General features: G+C 40.7%; 1 protein-coding gene across 1 annotated transcript; it reads right to left on the bottom strand.

The window, feature by feature from the left end:
* Nucleotides 1-1,555: 1,555 nt before the first annotated feature.
* On the bottom strand, nt 1,556-6,116 carry chst3a (carbohydrate (chondroitin 6) sulfotransferase 3a). Its single transcript, XM_067236603.1, has 4 exons — nt 5,982-6,116; nt 3,858-4,049; nt 3,222-3,776; nt 1,556-3,130 (listed from the first exon to the last, which is right to left on the bottom strand). Exons 2-4 carry the CDS (start codon nt 3,935-3,937, stop codon nt 2,431-2,433), a joined length of 1,335 nt encoding a protein of 444 aa, XP_067092704.1. The 5' UTR covers nt 3,938-4,049; nt 5,982-6,116; the 3' UTR covers nt 1,556-2,430.
* Nucleotides 6,117-24,299: the final 18,183 nt, after the last annotated feature.

Genomic DNA, 24,299 nt, shown 5'->3' with positions numbered 1-24,299 from the left:
TGAACCAGTCTCTTTCTAGGCTGGGGGTGTAAAACTGGGCGGGAAAATTGCAGCCTTGAATGGACTCCCTGTTTCTCACTTTCTCCCCATTCTAGATGTTCCCACCCAACCTTGGTGGGTTCCTAGCAACCCTCCATATTATAACATGTCACCACTCTTGAGAAATGCCAAAGAAGAAATACTCTCCATAAAATGTAGTTTACCCAATCTTCATGTCCTTAATAATAAACTCACAGAATACAGTCAGAAAACACTAAAATAACACCCAATCACTTCCTGAGATAACAATTCAAGCGTGCTAAGGATTCAATCCCATAAAAGGCAGGAATAGACAGTATACTTACTCTGCTTAAAGCCACATTCTAGAGTGTTCTAAGAAGACACTCAATGCAAAATCTAAGATTTCCCAACCATTAACCTTCACCCTAACCGTAACCCAAAAACTTAACCTGAACCTAAAGATAAACCTATCTCCTAACCCTAAAGTAATCCTAAACTCCCAACCTCAACCCTTACTGCAAGTCTAACCCAAGCCCTTTTTACTTTTCTTGAATGGTCAAACCCACCACACACATACACACTTTGAGTATTGCAGCAGATGGAACTCGACATTAGCTAATGTAAATATCACGCATCTTTTTTTCATCTGGGCTATAAGCTCCATGGACTGAGAACATAATGTTACAGCTAAATGTTTCCTCTATGCACTCATGTTACCAGCACATCCACCAGAGACTGACCCCCATCTCTTTATTCACTCTGTAACATAGAGGAAAAACATGATCCAGACAAGCCTGTGTGCATTCTGTAGACGGTAATACAGTGTCGGAAGAATGACTGTAATTTGGGTAACTGCCAAAAAGAATTGCCAAAGACAACTGTACTTTTCTGTTACATATGTGCATTCCATGTCATCTAGTCAGCCACAGTGCATGGGTTTTCATAGGAAAGTAGGGCATGTCTTCAAGTTGTTTGAGAGGTGGTGTTATTGTAAATGACTAAATGTAAAAATGACTAAATGTAAATGTATTGTCATTTGGCAACCGTATGTTCATAGGTGGATTTCTTACATTGCTTACATACCGTATAACTACAAGAAGTGAAAGTACTATAAACTACTAAAACTATAAGCTATAGTAACTAGAGCTTTGCACTTGCTGCTTTGTTGACAGTTTAAAGCATTGAATGTTTTTTTCATTTTTAACTCCAGTTCATCATAAGTAATGTTACTAAGACATAGCGGCAATGAAAACAAAAAACACACAGAACCCATCACTACGATCATTTTGCAAGACCAGTTATGAACGTTTTACTTCCAGCTCGGATAAGGCAGCCATTGTACTTGATGCACAGTGCTTACCTTCACGTACATAGAGGAGCAAAGGTATTGCTGTGTGCCATTTTTTATTCCCTGGAGTAAATGCCAAATAGAGCTTTCCAGTAGCTCTAAAACATAGCAGTAGTTTCTCTTCATCTGATTCTTTAATCAAAATGTAAAAAAGCTGTGTTGTGGACCACACTAGTGGTGAATATCAAGATCACTCTTGAAGCAAACCAGTTGAAAATTGTATTTACTTTTTAATTAAATTAATGTAATGGTCTTGTTTTATTCCTGTTTATGCTACATGGGACTGGAACAAGTTAGGTACTGTAGGGTACATTTCATTAAGGTCATGACAACAAGAGTACATTTTGACAAAGAATCTCTTTACATACAGCAACGATATGCAATGGCATCAGACATCACCTTAGTATTTTCACGTTAACTTCACCTGAGTCAAACACTTAAAGCCCTGTCAAGGAGAATTTGTCTAAACTAAACATAGATTCACTGTGCTTTCTATCAGCTCCAAGAAATAGTGCATATCTATCTACACACAACATAGAGATCATTCAGCAGACCAGCCAATGCATATGCAAAAAAACAAACACATGCTCACGCAGCCACACACGTCATCACGTGAACAGCAAAAGACACCAACCTCAAGAAATATTACTATAGCCCTGAAATTTTCATATGAAGAGCTAAGGATGGAGACTATACTTATAATAATCTATCACAAGTCAAGCTTGCCATCAAGGCTTCTTTTAAACATATGAAAAGTATAATTTATTGTTATCAAACAATTCGCCAGCAAATAAATATGTAATTATATGATATGTTTGATATCCATTAAAATCTTTAACAATACTATGAAAGTACAGGCACATCACTGGCATGTATGAACCCTATGGCACATATTATTTCCCCTTCACCAGAAAGGCAGTAGCAACCCATTTGACAAGATTAAATAGAATATTATCTTTTCAAAATTCCCTTTTGGTCAGTCCAAAGAAACCATACTGTCATTATTCATCAAGCTTCAGCTAAAGGTCCACTTGAAGTGAAACACCTTTATGTCCACTAGAAATGAAACACCTTTATATCCACTAGAAGTGAAACACCTTCTCCTCGAGTAAGCTGATTGACTTGTTTAGCAGTGTCCTCTCGCTGTCCACAAACTTGTACCCAAACAGTGTCATGGTGGGTCCACACACCTTCTGCACCACTTGTGCCAGGTTGAAGGGAATGCTAAACCTCCACTTCTCTGCCTGCTCAGAGGAGTTCTTCTGGGTGGAGTACACCCCGCTGGCCTCCTCGGTGGTCTGAGTGTTCCTCAGGATCCACTCCCTGGCCTGGGCACTGAACGGTATTCCTGTGAACCTGTACATCTCCTCAGCTTTCTGCATGGGGAAGCGGGCAATGTCCTCATATCGCACCAACATGTACCTCCTCCTCAGCCAGGCGGGACGACTCAGCCCCAGTTCCGCCGACATTCTGATATTGTCACAGTTTCCTTTCAGTCGTTTCACTTCCTCGTCATCCTCGGGCACCTCCCCGTCATCTGCCCAGGCCTTCCAGGTCTGGTACTTGGAGGAGAAAGCCACCATACGAGAAGCCAGGATGGCACGGGGGTCCCTCACCAGCTGGATAACCCTGATGTCCAGATGGGGATCTTCCACCAGTGGCTGAAGAGTGTCCAGCTGCCGGACCCGCACTGTCTTGATGGCGCGGTGCTCCTTGGAGAGGCAGGACTCAGTGGCCAGGGTCAGGTTGAGAGGGCCACAGCGACGGGTCTTGCAGTGGTACCTGGGAAAGGAGTAGTGACATTGCACCATGTTAATATGTGGGGCATCGAGAGAGACAGAGCTGGATGGGTTATGAAAGAAACTGCATCTACCTCTCAAAAACGTCTCTGACCACCGGCGAACAGACGGGTTCGTCGCAGAGCGACAGGCTGGATTCCCTGCGGAACAGAGCGTGGGTGATGTGCTGTTGGGGCGGGGGGTAGATGTACTTTTCCAGGGGGGTGAAATTGCACAAGAACAGCCCCTGGAGGACGTCTCTGTAAGCCAGTGCCGACACCGACCCATTGGTGCCCCCTGTGGCCAACGTCAGCATGCGCTCCACGTGCCACAGCGGCTCAAACAGGTAGAATATGTTCTCGCCATGTTGGTTGAAGAACTCCCCTACGAACGAGGAGCCTGTGCGAGTGGTAGCCAGCAGCAGGATGTGCTTGCGGCCTCTGTTGTAACTGTAGTTTAGGTCTCCCTCCTCCTCCAGCTCATCTGTGGAATCTGAATAGTTCATGTTGGTAAGGGTAGAGAGAAGCTTGCCAAATATGGACAGGGAGCCATTTTGTGTTTGAGGAGCGGGTATGGAGGTGTTGTTGTAGTCTAGTGGAGTCTGTGGAGTCTGCTGTGGGATCTGTCTCTGGATCAGCTTGTCAGAAACCCTGAGCAGAAAGCATGACAATTTCAGTTTTTATTTTCCATCATTATATATCCTTACAATATTTACTGGCGACTTCATTTACCTTGATATGATGTTGCTCTCCTTTTCAATGATGACCAGGGCCACAATACAGATGAAAACTATTGCATATTTGGTCCTCATTCTCAACTGTGGAACTCTGAGGGGACCTTTACACTGGCTGTGTATTGGTCAATAGTGCACGACTGCAGAAGTGTCTGGTCATGACATGCCATGGGGTGGCTTCAGTCTGATTCTAGAAAAACAAAACATGGTTAACTTGGAAAACTTCACAGAGTGCAGGATTTCTACTTCAGTTAATTAAAAAAGAGAGCAGACAGTGAGAGAGTGAGAGGGAAACAGACATAAAGGTAAGAAGAGATAAAAGAGAACGCGAGTGATATGAGAGAAAGAGAGATTTGCTGACGGACATGTTAACCAAACCATTGGCAAATTCAAGAACACAGAATACAAGTCAAGTTACATCTCAAGATCAAGCTACCCATATATCTCTCATCTTATCTCTAACTATATCTCTTTACTTTCATCCAATGGAGAACATGTAGAGGAAGTGAATCTTTCATCTGACATGTTAATCAGAGATATACCAGATCTATAGGGACGGGGTGTACAGTGTCTACAGATAGTGTTCATGCAAGCAAAAAACTGTACCAGTGCCATCACTCTGGAACACCTCCATATGGCACTGAGCCAAAATGGCAAACAAGAAGAGGAGCCAAGGGCATCTTAAATCTTTCTTGCATGAGATTTAAACCCAGTGCGACTCCAACAAAAATCTGTGTTTAGTTTTTAGATTAGTTTCCAAACACAGCAGCTAAACCCTTAAATATGCCGTCTCAGGCACACTCACAAGCACCACACTGTCCCCTGATTTATTGTGAAATAAATCTTCAAAATAGTTTAGGTGTGTGTTGTTTTATCAAGTAACAACTCTTTAATGGGGATTGCATATGGGCAGAGAATGACAGTGGGCCTGTCTAGGCCTGGGAAATCCTTCAAAAACAATATGATAATTTTTGTCAGTCTTTTTTCATTCTGGACGGTTAGGCGGTTAGCTTTCTCTGTTGTCCTAAATGCTTGTTAAACTGAAGGATGCATTGGCTATTGTCTGGTGAAACATCTCATTATATTAAACTGAAGAGCCTGAGCTCTTCACCACACTAACTATGATAATGTTTTTCTTTGGCAGAATGGTGCCACATAGCACCGCTTCAAGAATCTTGAGGACTTGTGCAACTCTGCGATTTTTTTTCCACCCATTATCAAATCACATGCTACTAAACCTAACAAATCACAGATACAGTGACTTCTTCAGAAATATAATGTATTGGGCTATGTGAGGTGGTTTTTCATGTTTCTCTCATTTTGACCTGTCAAGGGATAGAATAATCTGTACAAAGCATATCATTATGGAAAAATAAAATGTTCTAGCAGCCTCAGAGTGACTGTGTGCTCTGTAAGTAAATATCTACCAATTATCTGAGCATATTATGCCATAGCCATCAAATTGTCAGACTGAGGCACTTGAGCAGAGCTTTTAACACATTCAAAAGTCACTGAGGCGTTTGACAAATCTGACTATCTGTTCAAGCAGAAACACACATCACTCTGTTTATCATCTCACTACAAATTACATTAATGGCTGTCTTCAAGCCTTAAAGCAGCACACTGTATATGTCTCTGTGGTGGAAATACTCCAGGCTAAACGCCTCAGGATAACTGCTACTGTTTATGTACTGATCATTTGAAAATTAATTCGAGCTGTGTACATAGGCTACTGCAGTACACGGCGGTGAATATTATAGTGTCAACATGTTTGCAAAATGTATGTTTCAACTCAACATTTTTCTGAAAAATCATGTGTGTCTTACACATTTTACCAAGAGACACCGCGACATTATAACAGTATGTATTTAAGAAGCCTAGCCATTCATGTAATTCACATACACCATTGACATATGCTAAAACGGTAAACTAGACAATTGTTAATACAAAATGATAATTGAACATTTTGTAATAAAGCATTAGGCTACTACCGACGACTGGGCTCAAGACGTAGAGGCGTTCTATAGGAGATGGCTGCTCCATACCTATAATCATACATAGCATCCTTCAAGAACATACGGATCAAAACCCGAATTTGAAGCTGTGTAACGTAGAAACCAACCTTTCAATGTTTTCTCACAGATATTTAAATGAAGAGCCCCTGGTTGGCTTAAGGTCCCTACCATACTCCGTAGTATCGTGCATTGTCTTGAGCCAGCACACACTGTTTCATTGTATCCAAACACGCCGTGTCCTCCTCCGTCAAATGAATGAAAAGCATCCGTAAAAACCGAAAGCATTGACTATCTTTACTGAGGAACAAAGCATATGTAGGACAATCTTAGCCTATTAAGAATACTCCGAGAAGACCAACCAAAACAACAAAAAATAAACCTACAAATTTGAAAAGTAATTAATTAAAAAATTAAAAAAATTACGTTGTTAGATATTTGCATAAATATGCCTATTTAAACCAATAACGACATTAGTAAATGTTTTATTTCATTTAACTTTACTCAACTTTTTCTTTGTTCAACTCCAGTGAGCAGCGAGGCAACTACATGGGTAACTTCGACCACACCAACACATTGCTCCCCTACTTACTTGGGACATCCTGGAGACAAGGTCACGTGGTTCTGGAGCGCCCATTCTTAACAAGGACTAGGCTGTTTTGGATTGCCTAAACAAGTGTCTTCCGGAGGGGTAGTCCCTGAACTCGTTCAAATCATTCTAAACATGTCGTGTTTAAACACTATTTAATTTCTTCATCAGTTTATGCACTGTAACGTTCACTTGTTGCTTGGTAGGACTGATTAACAAAAGCACACATGGCAAATTCGAAACATGACAGAAGTTTGACTGCTGCAACCCATTTAATGTATTGCAAAAAGCTTGGGTGTTTGCCTTTCTTACATGATTAATAACACACATAGGCTACTCTAATATACAGCGCTGCCTCATTCCATCTCTGAGATTTTACAAATCCCAGAGTCCCATATGTTGAATGAGGGTAACAAAATCAAAATGATCTAATAATGATTTCAGGCAATTAATTTATGGATAGTCTTCTCACATTAATATTTTTATCAAACAAATCACCATGTCAGGAATAGCAATTCAGGAAGCTTTTGTTTTTACAACAAATGTCAAGTCAAGTCAATTTTATACACAGTAGTGCACAGTCCCTGTGATTCAGTCGTTGATTAAGATACCAATGAAACACACAAATACAAATACATGAACTATACGTGCACAGTGCCCATGATGAATTTGATGGCACACACAGATTCTTGGAAATATATATAGGGAACAGTGCCAACAAGGATGTCGGTGACACACAGATTTCTGGAATTATAGATATAGATAATGCAGTGCCAGTGATGCAGCTGTTGATGACAGTTCTTTTCAGTAGCTTTGGTACCTATATTTCTCGGATCACAAACTCGCTGTCCTTACCTTGTGTTATCTTCGGTTAATTGTGACCCCCCCCCCCCCCCCCCCCCCCGTGTTGCGACAACTTTACCACATACAAAAATGAAGTGAAGCATTTTCTTTTAACCGGCTGGCTGTCTCATACCCCTCACAGCGCGAGGGTTAAAAAAAAATGCTTTTTATTTGTTTTTGTATTGGGTAAAGTTCATTGTGACCCGAAGGCAGCACAAGGGTTAAATCCCAATCTAAAAATATACAGACAGACACAGAGAGTATTGCCATTATTAGAGATAGCACATATAAAGAAAAACAATGTTGTGTACCATAGGACACACCACAATAAAAAAACTAGAGAAGGCTAACATTTTTGGGGAAATTGTGAGGTGTGATGGCATTGGTTACCAATCGGTCCGTTTTGTTCTGGAAATTTTACAACTGATATCTATATTTTAAATAAGTATGCATAGGCTACTTATTATTTATAAAGATGGCATAGATTAAAAATCATACATTTGTTGCTTCTCATTTACACTTCTAAATACAAAGATTGCTACCTTGCTAACAGCCTTTCTCCTTTACTTGCCCCTTTGCACCTGGCTAGTAAACCGTGTAAAGTCACTGCAAACTTTCCGCATTGGCATCATTTCAGCCCCAGGTGGTTGCCCCTTTGTTAAGAGCAGAACCCTGAGGTGCTTGTGTAACCGGTGTAGTCTGCGTTGTGTTATTTTTCGTGAATAACCAGACAACAGGCAGCAATGAATTTTATCTGTATTTACTCTTCTCCAAACCGCAGCTTTCCCATGCAAGACACATAACAAATGGGAAGAGGCACGACAACATTAGCAATATTAATACGTCAACATACCTGATGACAACCCAGTATTCTGCAAAACATGCAATGTAGCACATGTTTCGGCATGACCAATACATTGAAAACACAGAAAATTAAAGGGAGAGACACATACATACACATCAGGTACACAGCAAACAGTGTGTAATTCTATACAGATATATATATATATATATATATATATAACATATATGCGGGTTCCTCCGCAAAATGGCAAAATATAATAAAATTTACATTGTAGAAGATCAAGAGTTGGACAACAAGAGAGCAAAGCTACTTCATGTTTGGCCAACACCAATAGGCTGAATGGAGATTTGAAATCATTAGCATACAGTTACAAGTCAGTCTCTCTATCCTCTCTGCTACACACCAACTGTTAAGACTTTATGAATAGAAAGGCCAGAGTATTAGCTTTAGTCAGCTTTGGGAAAAATGTTAAGAAACGGTTGACATTTCAAGTTGAAATTGCGTGAAATAGTGCATGGTATTTCCTGTTTAACTAAACAGATAATCAATATCATGACAGGCCCAAAGGTTGTGGCTGGTTTGAACTTGTGACTTTGCACTTTGCAGGATACCGTCTCAGCCCATTGAGCTATTGTCAGTGCTGAGAGTCAGTGTGGTCAGTTACTGTATAAAAAAATGTAAGCCGTTTCTCCTGCGGCAAGCGTTGTTAGATTTGGCCAAAGTTTAAACAGCTGTAATTCAATCCTATTTTAACATATCAAGGTGAAATTGCGTGAAATTGCACATGGTATTTCAGAATGATGTCATCTTGTTTAACTAAAGAGATAATCCAAATTATGACAGGCCCAAAGACTGCAGCTGGATTTTAACCTGTGATCTTACACTTTGTAGGACACCATCCCAACCCATTGAGCAGGGGCGTCGTTAAACCCTTTTTACTGGGGCACGTGCCCCAGTATAAATCTGCTGTGCCCCAGTAAAATCTAAAGTTTGAGTTTTAACAATTTACTTTTAGTCCGTGCATTAATTTAGATTGATAATCCCCCAAAAAATAAACGCAGTATCCCAATCAACGCTTGTAAAATTAAAGCAGTTTAACCGAAAACACAAACCGATGCACACAGAATTCCATGTTAGCGCACTCTTCTGAGCTTGCCAAATAGCCACTGCAGCATGCACTCAGAAGTCCAGGTGTCGGACTCGGCACACAAGTCAGAATTGAGGTAGGCTAAGAAAACATTACAAAACTAAAGAAAGTTTCTAAATGATAGGCCTACCGATCATCTTATTTTGACTAAAACATAAAAACAATCTTACATGTAGCTCAAATAAACAATATTTGTGCTCAAATGAATGCGAAAAAAATGTGTGCTCTCGCATTAACTCTTGATGTCCCTGCCAAAGTTGATATCAAACTTGCGTCCATGAACTAGTGTAAAGTGGGTTAAGCAAGGGGAGTTTCTATAGCCTAGTAGTGTATTGTGCGCAGAGCGGAAGAAAAACAAATTATATGAATAGGGGCCTGTGCCCCAGTAGAGTTTTATGTCTAACAACGCCCCTGCCATTGAGCTATTCTCAGTGTTGAGAATGAGGTCAGTTACTGTATAAAAAAAGTAAGATGTTTCTCCTGTGGCAAGCATTGTTAGATTTGGCCAAAGTTTACAGCTTTATACCATGGTCTGGGTGAATACTCGATTCTTATTGGATTCTGATTGGCTCACAGCCCACATTGCTGCGGTCTCCTGGTCGTGTAGATTCATCCTCTACAACATCCGGAAGATCATGAGATACCTGTCTGAGCACTCCACCCAGCTGTTAGTCCAAGCACTTGTCCTCTCCAAGTTGGACTACTGCAACTCGCTGCTCGCCGGTCTCCCAGCATGTGCAACCCGCCCTCTCCAGAGGATTCAGAATGCAGCGGCCCGCCTGGTCTACAATCTACCCAGACGCTCCCATGTTACCCCGCTCCTCATCTCTCTCCACTGGCTACCCATCACGGCCCATATCAGATTCAAGACCCTGGTACTGACCTTCCGAGCAGTGAACGGGACTGCACCCGACTACATCAGGTCTCTCCTGCAGCCTTACACCCCCACCCGCCACCTATGGTCTTCTTCAGACAACCGTCTGGTGGTCCCACCGCTCAAGAGCGCCCGGTCCCAACACAAGCTCTTCTCCTGTCTGGCCCCCCAGTGGTGTAACCAACTCCCCACCTCCATCAGAGACACTGACTATCTCCCCACCTTCAATAAAAGGCTCAAGACGCACTTGTTCCTGGAGTACAACGGTACTTAGGAATGGTTTGCTGGACCCCATGTTAGTTTCCTCAAGGATCGCAATGACTCTTGCTTAGAGTCTTGCTGCTCTTGTTGGTTAGTGGTAACTGATTTAAATTGTTGTACTGCTGTTGCTTGCTTTTCTACAGGTACACTTGCACTTATAGCGATTCATGTTGTTTAATTGTAACTTGTTTAACTACATGCTCTTGTGGTTCTTCCCTTTGGCACTTATTTTGGTTGTTCACAATATGTGCTTCATGTTTTGGCCACCTGCAATCTTTTTGGGGCTATCTTGTTGTTCTTATTAGTGACCTATGCACTTTGTAAAGCTCTTTCTTGAAAGTCGCTTTGGATAAAAGCGTCTGCTAAATGAATAAATGTAAATGTAAATTATTAGTCAACTCATGAAGCTGTGGTTAATGTGTCTCATTTTAACGTTAGCTTTAGACGTTAGCTTTAAACGTTAGCCACTGGAGCGGAAAACGACTGAGACAAATGTGTGTGACTAGCGTGTGTGTGTTTGTTTGTGAGAGTGTAAAGTGGGTTAATGTGTGACTAGTGTGTGTACTGTGTGTGTGTATTTGTTTTTATGAGAGAGTGTAAAGTGGGTTCTTAGTTCCTACCTGACTGACTGCATGTGTACTAAGCATCCCTTTTTGGCCAAATACTGTAGCTAGTTTTGTCATTCACATAGCAATCACACTGAACTGAATTTGGCATCAACAACATGACTTTGAATACCTTATTCTAGACCAATACATACATTTAAACAAATGGTTTTGGCATTAACATGCCTCCCGAGATTACTGGTTAGACTACTTCTGTTTTGATTAAAAAGAGACTCAATACGATTTTCATTGACTTAAACTAGACTAAATGTCATCAGTTTTCGTAGACTAAAACTAGAGTAAAATGTCATCAGTTTTCGTCGACTAAAACTAGACGAAAATAGTCATGGATAAGTCTGACTAAAATAAGACTAAAATTCGCTCGACTTTTAGTCGACTGAAACTTGACTAGACTAAAAAGAGTATGAACGTGACTAAAACTAATAAAAACTAAAATGACAGCTTGACACAAAGACTAGACTAAAACTAAAATCAAAACAGGCCGCCAAAAACAACACTACTCCACAGGCTGCGGCCGTACTGTAGCCGAGTACTAGTATATGGTTGAAACTTTGTTTGTGAAAATCTTGATATTGATTTTGGGACAGTGACATGGCTCGTTAGCTAGCTAGTCTTCTTGTCAAACATACTGTAAAATTATATTTACTGTTTGTCAACCGTACACAATGTTATTTCCTTTGAATCTTGCTAGCATAACGTTAGCTTTCGGGCTAATAGCTCAGCCAAAGGAAAGCCGGTGTTGGTTCTATGAGCTGAGCGGACTAGAAATATCAGAGTTGGCTAAAATTGAAAAACTTTAGATTTTTATTACAAAACGCATGAAAACATAAATTAATGTTTGGAAAAAAAAGTCATTGGCAAGTGACCATGGTATAAGCGGGATAATGCCCTTCGAGGTGTACATTATCACCTGATAATGGACGGTGCGGAGGCGTGAACCGTCCGAAGCGCAGCGGAGGTAGAGTGATGTCATCTTGAACCCTATTAGGTTTGAAAAACCATCAGTCAACATTATATTTGATTTATTGACACAAAGATATTGTGGCAATGTGGACATTTACATAAATACACCCCTTTCAGCCATTTTTCATTGCATTTCTTATTCCTGATCACCCTATAGAAAGACATGTATTCTACAAATATGTAACAAATTTAAAGTTGGTGGGATCTATGGTTCATGAGGATCATTGTTTTGTAGGTTGTACCAAATTTGGACAGTACAGCAAAATCTATCATGGCGGACCTTATGGGTCCTTGAGGCTTTTTTGTTCCCCATCCTACCGGACGAACCCTAATAACACAGAACATGTTTACATCTGTTACACTTGGATAGGTACCCCTGCCCCTAGTGGCAGCGTCTGGAAACCGATGGCTAACAGTCCGTCCAGCTGCACCCTCTGCGCATTGTGCTCGACCCATGATTTCACCAGTTCAAAGACCAAAGCAACAACTGAATACTTTCACAAGTTTTATTGGAAGAATTAAGCTGGTACCAAGACAAGCCTTTGCAAAGAAAAACAATTTGAGCAGTTTAATAGATGGGCTAGTTTACCAAGCAGAAGACTTTTGTGATTGGAGGAGTCCTCAGTGCCTGGAAGGGAGAGAGAGCACAATCTTCCTCCAGTCTACCACATTCCAAGGCCTCACTACCACTCCAGTCATGTAGTACTGGATCTCCTTTGGAGAAAGAACAGAGTCCCACATGTAGAAGTCAGTCAGAGAGCCAACAAAAGACTGCAGCATCAAAACTGCCACCATAAGAGTCCTGCTCCTGACCCAGAACGATACTGGGAACCCCATCTATACAATACCCAGGGCTGACAGTCTTCCTGGGGCTAGGCTTGCTGTTCAGCCACACCTGGGCCAGTTCTGTAGTGGTCTCCCAAGTGGCACAAATAGAGTTCCACTGATTCAACTTGCTTTTCAAACCAGGGAAGCACAATTATTCACAATTATTCACATACACGTAGTAAACATCTGGCTCATCTCTCCACAGAGGAAGGCTGTTGGCTTGCTCTGGGCTGGCAAGAGAGAAGAGACTCTGCAGAAGCCTGCTTATGACCATTCATTTGAATCAGGTGTGTTGGAGTAGGCAGTAGGGAAACATCTAAAACATACAGGATAGGTGTGCCCTGAGGACCAGGGTTGGGAACCACTGGTCTAGATGTTTCCCTCTTCAACATACCTGATTGAAATGAATAGGTTGTTACCAACCTCTGCAGAAGCCTACTAACGACCCATTCATTTGAATCAGCTGTGTTGAAGAGGGAAACTTTGATCACAACTTAACCTGTCAAACATGCAGGGCAGTGGGTTCCCAGAATCAGGGTAGAGGAGCATTTCTGCTTTAGGGGACATACAGTAAATACTACATGCATTCACAGACCTGGACACATGCCCACACATCATGTGTTGCTATGTACCTGCATATTGTGCTATTGCTGCCTCCCTCCGCCATCCTCAGCTCCTCCATGCTTTCTTCTGTATCGTCACTACAGGATGTTGTCAATGCTCTGTAATGCAAACCCTGTGTGACTTCCCTGACAATGATTTTTTGATATGTTTAAAGACCACCTCAGCATCATCTGAATACATTTAGAAGTTTAATTGGAGGAACTACAGAGGGTACAAGTTCTGGGGAAATTGTGAGGTGTGCTTGCGTCGGTTGCCGATTTTGTCCAATTTGTTACAGAACTAGAGAGGATACAATTTCTGGGGAAATTGTAGGGTGTGCTTGCTTGCGTCGGTTGCACAGGGGTCTGTATATTTTATATAAAAATGCATCGGGCCTACTTATTATTTATAAAGATTACATAGATTTAAAAGCATCTTTTTTTTGCTGCTCATTTACAACTCAAAATACGAGTGAAGTGTAGAATGAAATATGACGTCTTCTCATTTCCCCTGCAAGAGGCAGCTGACAGGCTGAATCAAAACGAATACATTTGGCAGACCGGTGTACAAATGGACCTAATCTCTATGACTTAAACGTCCTTTTAAGTTGTCCCTTCTCGTGATATTTTCAGGCATTTAGCCTACTCATATTGCATTCATTCATTAATAAAGAACCCCCTTTGAAGATTATTCTACGACTTTACCGGCAGAAGATAGAATCGCGATTCAAACAGTACCATCTGCTAACTGAAAATATGCCCCCAAAAACGTAAATAAGCTTGACATTTATTTAGTGGAAAATAGCTCATTCATAAAAAGCTCACTGGTAGCGATCATTGTCAGTAACAACTCAAAATGCGATATAGCCCTGTGTGGAGAAGCTGCCCCGGTAAATTCTACTACTACAGTACAGTACTACTAGTAGACTACTGCTGTGTTCGTCTTGATAGCGATTGCGTTGGTTGAATTCGATTAAACGTTCCGTTGTACGGTTTAGGCTGAAATTAATTATTTTCATGAACAGATCGACAAAGTTTAGGCTGTGGCAATGAAGTTCAGGTTAGTAGTCAGATAGTTTCCCTACTGAAAGACTTTTGAGTAAGGGGAGTGCCGAACATGTTCTGTTGCCGTTTGACTTAAACAGCTGAGGAGTTGTTGTTAGCTACTCACACTAGTGTCTCGGGTACAGTAGGCTACAGCGTTGCAGTGAGCTACACTGGTTTGAAACCACAGGTAATGGTAATTTCACCAACAAATCGTTTACTAATGTCAGAATAAATCCTACAACGAAAATGTATATGTGAGGAATGTTTATTTTAACGATTGAAAACAGATACATCATAGACCACTGTAGTATGTGTTGCCCGGGCAACACAGGCTAATGTCATGATGCTAATATGTCAGTGAAATAGTAGACTACTGTTTCCGAAAGTAGATGTACTTCCTTAATAATATCAGCTTATATTGTACATTACACATCACAATTGTGTGTCATATCACAAAGTAAAATGAGTAAATATTTATCACCCTGGCCTCTTTGTTTGTGGCGTTTCTGCAGCTGCCTTGCAGTAAAGCTATAGTTAGCCTAGCTATCCCCCAAGTTAACAGATGCCAAACGAATGTTCTGCCAAAGGTAGTCACGCGTGTTTTCGTGACATTATTGCAGACCGGTGTAAAAATTGACCTAATCTCTATGATTTAAACGTCATTTTAAGTTTTTCTCTTCTCATGATATTTTCAGGCATTTAGCCTACTCATATTGCATTCATTCATGAATAAACAACCCCTTTGAAGATTATTCTACGACGTTACCCGGCAGTAGAAGATGGAATCGCAATTCAAACGGTACCATCTGCTAACTGAAAATATGCCCCCCAAAACGTAAATAAGCTTGACATTTATTTAGTGGAAAATTGCTCATTCATAAAAAGCTCACTGGTAGCGATCATTGTCAGTAACAACGCAAAATGCGATATAGCCCTGTGTTGAGAAGCTGCCCCGGTAAATTGTACTACTACGGTACAGTACTAGGCTACTGCTGTGTTCGTCTTGGTAGCGATTGCGTTGGTTGAATTGGATTTAACGTTCCGTTGTACGGTTTAGGCTGAAATTAATTATTTTCATGAACAGATTGACAACGTTTAGGCTGTGGCAATGAAGTTCAGGTTAGTAGTTAGATAGACTTTTGATTTAAGTAAGGGGAGTGCCGAACATTTTCTGTCGCCGTTTGACTTCCTAAACAGCTGTGTACTGCAGCTAGATGTTTTTGTAGTGTGTCTCGCGTAAGCTACAGCGTTGCAGTGAGCTACACTGGTTTGAAACCACAGGTAATGGTAATTTCACCAACAAATCGGTTTCTAATGTCAGAATAAATCCTACAACGAAAATGTATTTGTGAGGAATGTTTATTTTAACGATTGAAAACAGATAACGCTACATCATAGACCACTGTAGTATGTGTTGCCCGGGAAACACAGGCTAATGTCATGATGCTAATACTTCAGTGAAATAGTAGACTACTGTTTCCGAAAGTAGATGTACTTCCTTAATAATATCAGCTTATATTGTACATTACACATCACAATTGTGTGTCATATCACAAAGTAAAATGAGTAAATAGTTATCACCCTGGCCTCTTTTCTTGTGGCGTTTCTGCAGCTGCCTTGCAGTAAAGCTATAGTTAGCCTAGCTATCCCCCAAGTTAACAGATGCTAAACAATGTTCTGGCAAAGGTAGTCACGCGTGTTTTCGTGACGTTAGTGACGCAGTGACGTTAGTAACGTCAGTGACTGTGGCTAGCAAATTAGCCACCGTTAGCTTCACTTTTCGCCACAAAAACTTAATTTAAGCTTAAACCATGCAACGGAACGTAAATTCCAATAGAAGCAACTCAATCGCTACCAAGACGAAACTTTTGACACCTACGTTGTCTATGTAGGCCAAGTATTTACTGAGTTTTAGGGGGGCAAAAAGAAATAAAAATAATAATAATAATATATATGTGAGAGAACAAAGGTTGTGCTCTCGCCGAAGGCTTGAGCACACCCAATAACGAATATTTCTGTATATAAGTGTAACAGACGTTGCCACGCTCCGTCACAAGGTCTACGGGACGATGTTTGCCACTCGCTGGGCTCGAACATGCCACCTCTGACTTGCCAAGCACCACCACTACCAGCTACCCAAACGAAAAGCTAGCTCTTCGTTGACGCGGGTGGCCTGTTGAGGAGTGAGTTTCACCGGTTCACATCCGTTACATTCACCCCTCTAAACTTGCTCTGGCAGGTCAGCTATAGCTAACCAAGTGATCCGGGTCACGGCACCATTGTAACAGACGTGGCCACGCTCCGTCACAAGGTCTACAGGCCGATGTTCGCCACTCACTGGGCTCGAACACGCCACCTCTGACTTGCCAAGCGCGACCACTACCAGCTACTCCAACGAAAAGCTCGCTCATTGTTGACGCGGGTGGTCTGTTATATACTTGAGTGAGTTTCACCTGTTCACACCAGTTACATAAATAAATAAGTATGCATACCTAATATTTATGAAGATGGCATAGATGAAAAAGATGCTCATTTACACTTCTAAATTGTGAAGTGCAACTGTAATTGTAGAAAGATTGAAGTGTAGAATGAAATAGGGTTCGCTTGTTATTTCCCTTTGTGCAAGAGGGAATAGTGATAGGCTATGTTTCAGCGTCACATAGTTGAAAAAGTTGCATAAAAACTGTTACGCACTACCCCGTAAGGGAGGGGAGGCTACACCTCGCTGCTCAAGGACCCCCAGCGGTCAGAAAAAGAGGTAAGGAGTCGTGGGTGCGAGCAAGGGCACAGACACAATGTTACCGTTTCAAAGTGGGCATTTATTAGCCACAGTAATAGTAGGGAGAAGGGCTGGACGGGACCAAAGCAAAGAAAGTAAAATACTGCCCACCGCTTTACCTGTCCTAACTACCTATCAAATAATAATACTTGCTAACTAGCGCTCGAGCAGAATGCCCTAACCAAAATACAGGGGTCCGCCCCTACGGGTGATATAAGCCCAGGGCGTCTTGCCTAACACTAAGGGGCTTCCCCTCGTCTCTGGGAAGACAAAATAATTAAGATTAACAACAGAAAGTAGTGATGTTACGCTCGATACCATGCTCACGAAGCGGTATCGAACTTACGAAACAATTTGTACCGACACAAACGTGTCGAGCGTGGCTTCAAATGGGCAAAAACCACGTGATCACCTGTCGAAGTGACGAGGTGACGTCCGTCACACGAGCAGCTGAAACAAACTACGTTTTATTCAAACGCTTAAAAAGACATCAGAAATCACTAATATTCGTAGGTTATAGAGAGGAGACATTGGCCTATTTACGGACACAGAGCCAGAGATACAGATAGATTGCCAGAGCTAGATAGACAGAGATAGATAGATGTGAGATGTGAGAGAGTAGGTGTACACAAGCACATACATCTTTCTCTAGTTTTACCTTCAAATGTGGCCTTTCCCAGTTGCAAAAGCATGTTCCAAAACCTGAGCCGATAGTCTACATTATCAAACAATAATTTATTCATTTAGCATATACTTCCTCTAAAACGAGGTCACCGAGATTCGAACTCGTAAGATCAGTCTGTACGGCAGAGCTCTTACCACAAGGCCATACTGAACCTAACTGTTCATGAGAATATTGCTATAAGAACTGGAACTAAAATATTATGAATGTAAAATAGCAAAGACGTTACGTTGTTTATAATACAACAATATATATGCTAACATATTTTTGACACTAACAAATCGACACATTTGTCACTTAACCTGTATTTATCAAGTTGTCAATAGGTGCGTTCGACATGGACTGACTTCATGCAGCGCCCCAGCCGGCTGCAGGCGGCTGACTTGAAACACTGAATTCTGGTTAGACTTTTTGTCCGACTTGAGACGGCGCAGAGGCTAGGTCACTGTGACGTAGCCATCAAAGTACCGTGAGATCGATTCGAGAACTGCCGGCTGTGTAGCCGAGCGCATTTTCTAATGACGACACAGCTATTTCATGATTGGCCAGACTCACACATAACAACTTTGACGGGTGTTTTGTAATTATTCTGACACCTTCAATTTCGCCAATGCTTAAATCCGGTACAAGTACGGTACTGGTCAAGTATGGTACCGTACACTAGCCTGGTCCTGACCAGACTCTCGTACATTGCATTTGTACAGAGAGTCTGGCCTCGCTCCATTGACAAGCGTTGACTTCCTTGTAGGCGGGTACTTACTCTGTTGAAGTTTAAAACTATTGAATCTGCCCAGAGCCCCTCTGATCTGCCATAACCAATCGCTAGCGTTCGTCTTAGCCAATTCCTTCACCACTACTGTAACAGAGCTAGCTGCCGTAGCTGGAAAATCAAACTGTTCCCGAACCCCGTGGGGAGGAGGGCCACAACATCATGGCCACCAACAAAACTCAGCAAAACTTGTTCTTGCTCCGGCTTTACCTGTTGGATATTCGGCAGCGTTGCCACAACGGACCGAATGGCTTTCCTCGCATCTTTCTCCGCCGCCATTACGGAACTACAACACAAACTAACGCACAACATCAACGTCATCGTTCTCAGCCACTCCCTATGTTCGCTGATTCGCCGGTAGAAAATCAACCTGAAAAATCTGACTTATGTACCTCATGGCCAGACCTATGTACAGAAGCAAAAATAAAATCGAGCGGAAGTACGTAGGAGGACAGAGCCAGGCTAACCGTAAGCCGCCCTCGAATAAACGCCGCCCTCGAAAAAACGCTGCACCAAAAATTAACATTGTGTAATAAACGCTGCCCTTGATTAAACGCCGCACCAAAATAATCAGAATACGGTTATTGAATTGGTTAAATTAAAACACAGTATTTATTACACGAGTAAATCACAAGTGTACAATATAAAATGTAATTCGCCACTCGCGAATTTGCCTTTTCATCAACCCCAAGTTCGCGTGCTACAGATCTGTTGCTGCTGCACAGCTTTCTGTTTGAACGCTAAAGTGTAAGAACGTTTCGGCATGCTGCTTCAGATTTCTACAAAATGTAGAACACTTGTAGGGTGAGTTAAGTTAATGTGGGACACTTTTTGGTAGAGGCTCCAGTATGGAGTCAAATTCAATAATATTTTGCATCCGTATAAATAGTTTTGCATCCGTAGAAATTGTTTTGTATCAGTAGAGAAAGTTTTGCATCCGTCGAGAAAGTTTTGCCAGACAGTTTTTTTACGGATGCAAAACTGTTTCTGTGGATGCAAATCTTTTTCTACGGATACAAAACTTTCTACGGATGAAAAACTTTTTCTACGGATGCAAAACGATTTATACTGATGTTTTCTTTACTTTAGTAATTGAACTGAGGATTCACTAAGGCCACTACCCAGTGTGACCACATGAGGGTAGCAGTGTTAAAGACTGAGACTGTGGGCTTCAGTGAGAGTACGGTTAGTTCAAGCGTTGTGGGCTTCTTGGTAACGTGATATGAAGCCCAGGAGTTACATGTGCTATATAGTATAATGCTACCTGCATTTGTCATGTTTTTTATTTATTTGAATTTGGTCAGGTCAAGTGGTTCTATGCCCAACTTCAAATGTTTTTGTTATGCTTGTAATATGTTTCTCCAGCCTTAGTCATCAATAAGACTCCATTCAACACAATAGGAGACTTTATATTAATATCACCGTGTTCCTAGGTTTTTTTCTTCAATAGGCCTACATCAATTTAAAACTGATTGCAAAAAACAACATGAAAAACTTGTTTTGCTCCTCTGGATTTATTCACGTTTAAGGAAACAATAACCTGAGTCTTCAGTTGTTTCATCTGCATCACAGATTTAGCTGGTACATTCACAACAACTGCTTTTGTGTCATATCCTCTCAGGTGACATTCTGACATTTGCCATATTGGATTGTTTGACAATTATTATACTCATACATAGAGACTTAACCTTGTGTTCTCATTGTTGTGGCTGTTGTGTCATGATCCACTTTGGCCATTATTGTTACATGGGTTAATCATTCTCTCATCTCTGTATTCATTAAATGAAATAGCTATTTTTATACTGTCTACTGTTCATACATGGTCAGATTGAATGAGTGACCCAGTTTTGTAGGATAACCAATATCTGAACCATGCCTTTGACATACCAACTGAGATTATTCATAATCCAAAATGGCAAAAGCAGTAGATAGTTGTTCTCAAACACAGACAAATTAAGACCATAGCATACAATTTACCATGATGTTAACTCTTGTGTTATCTTCGGGTCATTCTGACCCATCAGTCATTGTGACCCACCGTCGTATTGCAACAACTTTACCGCATACAAAAACTAAGTGAAGCATTTTCTTTTAACCGTTGGGCTGTCGCAGACACCCCACATTGCAAAGGTTAAAAGAATAGTGTTTTTATTTGTTTTTGTATTGGGTAAAATTGGGTAAACACAACGATGGTTCGTTATGAACCTTTGGGTCATGTGACCGGAAGGCAGCACAAGGGTTAAGTTTCTGGTTATATTTTTGACATGATGATACAGTAATATCACGTAAACATAGTGAAATCTTTTTTGTTTCTCTCAAATACATTATACTGTAGAGGTTATCTGTGAATTTAGGGATACAATTCAATATGTAAAGCTATCCATTCCAAATGCATTTTGGATCAATTCACATCTCCTTTAGGCCCAATATTTAACAAGTCATGTTGGAACATGTTGTTTTTAATAACTACTGTCATTACATTCCTCTAAAATGTGAATGACCTTGTGAGATTTGCATGCAGGATTTTGTTTAATCCAAAATGTTCTTGTTGATGTTTTGTTTTTCAATAAACAAATAGCTTTTTGGTCCTGTTTAATTTGGAAGTTTTTGATCAAGCTCTCTTTTCACAGGCATTGGCAGACTAATTTTCAGCATATCCCAGTCTCTCAAAACTGGTCACTAACAGGCAGCCAAACATTATGTTCTTTCAAAACAGCGATATAAACTCAGCAAAGCTCCTATATGGCAGATACAGTACACTAAGTGCAGGCTACATTTAATATGTATATTGACTTATAATAATTTGTCATCTATGGGATACAACAATATTGCAGGGTATTGGGGTGATAATGTGTGGGATTTGTTATATTGTGTTTTTGTCTTTTTATATAGTATAAATGCATCCTTGTTCTTCAGCATTAAATACCGGATTTCCCACCAGAAAGAAGTATAATTCTAGTGTGAGTTCTATTCTCACTCTTAAGCAGCAACAGTGAAACAAGTTTAACTTTCATTGGTGATTTAATGTGACTTTAAACAAATTGTTGTGATGAGATTGAATTAATCTACTGCTTGTACATAACCACATTTCTCCTTCTGGCCAAGGCAATATCTTATATGATATTAAGTGTTCCACAGAAGATTTTTCTGTTGATGAGAGTATTTGTGGTAAGTAATAAACACTGATCCTAAATTTGCCAAGGGTTCTTATTGTCTGTAACTGTTTGTAATCCACATGACGCATTGGTTGTATACTCGTATTCTTGAAAATTTCCCATGGGTAGTGTTATGGCTCTGTTCCCGGGAGACAATAGAGGTGAACCTTTGTGGCTGCGGTTGAAGTCACAGGATTATAAACTAAGAAGATGACATCTGATGTGCATCAGGGGTTTTGTCCATTTGATTCAGAACTCTGATTGTTACCGGTACTCAATTCATAAAGTCTCAGTAGAGCTGAAGGAGAGGAACATATACCTTATTAACCAAAACTGAGTACTGTACATTAGTGTAACAGTATGTTTAAGCGAGGCTGATCTAGAGTGACGATCGTGCAGGTTGTGATAATTGTGCCAGTGTTTGTGATTCCCCTCGTGTCTCTCTAGGCCTGGTGCATTACAAGATGAAAAAGGATTAAAGCACAGTGGGTTAATCTATAGACCTGCCATCTGCCCATGCTCCATGGCATTAGAATAGAACCTAATGCCATGGGTATGGCCACCGACATAGGAAGGTAACTTGACAGGTGAATTTGCATTGTTCCTCTGTTAATATTCTCCAGCTAATATTTGTGGACAGTTGTTCTAAGGTGTATTGAGGTAGACAACTTACTGTAGAAAAGTATACATTTTTCTATATTGAGGAGAAACTCACTCCACGAAAGGTGTATAGAGTATACCTTTAGTAGGTCACATACAGTATATTTAATGTCACACAGATTATATTGTCGGTTTAATTTTGTACTGTATATATGAAAATGTACTGGAGAGGGTTTAATCGCGTGCAAATCCTTATGCACGCGATATATTTGTCGGCATCAAACAATTGCATTGCAGCTTAAATCCTTTCAGTTACTGATACATTACATCCTCACTAATGCAGCCCAGAGCGGTTTTCAGTTATTTTAGAAACTTGAATAATTGTCCTCAGCCATAAAATCTACACAGTACAGGGTGTGAGATTTATCAGATTATTTTCAAAGACGCTTTACTTACATTATAATTGCTACATGTTGTCACATTGGCAGTTTGGTAGAAAGGGTTTGGGGGGCTGACTGTTGACATATCTTGTCATTGTATCGTGCCTGAAGTTAAGTCAGCATGGACATGTTTAGTCTGACAATCCCACTACAATCCCACACACAGTTCAGCATTACACTATCTAGTGAAAAAAACGTTTTTATTTGTGGTGGACTATATCATTGAATCAAGCTACATTTACCTCAACAACCACAAGATCAAAAGGGAAATATTACACAACCAGTGTTTACAAGAGCACTTCAGAGTGGCAAATAGGATTATCACACAAGTAGATTAACATGCTATGCTTCCCAGAATACCATTGAGAAAATCTCCAGGAGACAATAACTTTGACGAAAGGTCATCATAAAAATAAAGTGAAGAACGAAATGTAACAACCACTTCATTTAAATACTACAATGTTACTGGGATGGATACAATAATGACATCAAGACTTACATTAAATAAAAAAAATGTTGGGTTAACTTAATGTATTCTGACTTGTTGGTGAGAAGAGGTCATACACTGACCCCAGTCACTTGCAGCACATATACCAACACACCCTACAAGGAAAATTATAGTTTCAAATCATTGTGTATTGGATTATTTTTGACATGAAACAGTACTGCTTCTAGAGATGGAAAGTTAAATTGAGTGAATGTCTGTATTTGGGATTTCCAGCAGTTCTCTCTCTGTGCTTATATGGCACATGAGAGGATTTCCATGTTGAATTCAGAGACCGAAACGTTTCACATTAACTCTTGCTGTTATACCCAAACAGATCATTCCCATCATGATCCTCTGTTGTTTTCAATCCTGTGTCAAGACTTTGTTTTCTTTTGTTTGTAGCAACAGAAGGTCATTTCTTACCGCTGTGATATTCGCTACAGAACATACAGCACAGTCAGGCTGAAATGTAAGGATAGAGATTTGTGACAGAGCTGTAAGCTCTGATATGAAGTAGAGGTCGTTAGGACCAGACCCTTCAGAGCAGGTTACATGGCTAGCTGATGTGTTTCTTTGATCTCCATCAAAGAAATCAGGCTGCAAGGGCAAAAAAATAATGAAGGAGTATTTTAATTTAAAATACATTATTCACATTTTAATAACAATATTTTATTAAGATGTTCATTCTTTAATCCACAGTCTCCATTACAGGATATCTGAGTTTTGTATCTCCATTATGTCAGGACAAACCCGTCCATTCTATGGAGAGTCCTTGGTGTAAGGAGCCTGGTTGGAGGAAGAGGGGTCCTTAAACTCCAGTCTCTCTCCCGAGTTAAATCGTGTCATTGGATTAGCTTGTGAGCATCTGCCTCAGTCATCTAGCAGTTGGACACGAACACCTTGAAAAGGACAGAGTTAGCATACTCTATAG

This window comes from Osmerus mordax, chromosome 5 (genome assembly GCF_038355195.1).
Source record: "Osmerus mordax isolate fOsmMor3 chromosome 5, fOsmMor3.pri, whole genome shotgun sequence".
Taxonomy (NCBI): domain Eukaryota; kingdom Metazoa; phylum Chordata; class Actinopteri; order Osmeriformes; family Osmeridae; genus Osmerus; species Osmerus mordax.
This window is presented reverse-complemented; position numbering and strand designations above follow the sequence as displayed.

Coding starts and splice junctions, on each gene's coding strand:
- chst3a (XM_067236603.1), bottom strand. CDS start 3,937: ATGAGGACCAAATATGCAATAGTTTTCATCTGTATTGTGGCCCTGGTC. Junction 3,777..3,857: donor GAGAGCAACATCATATCAAG/GTAAATGAAGTC, acceptor CTTTCTGCTCAG/GGTTTCTGACAAGCTGATCC. Junction 3,131..3,221: donor GTCAGAGACGTTTTTGAGAG/GTAGATGCAGTT, acceptor CTCCTTTCCCAG/GTACCACTGCAAGACCCGTC.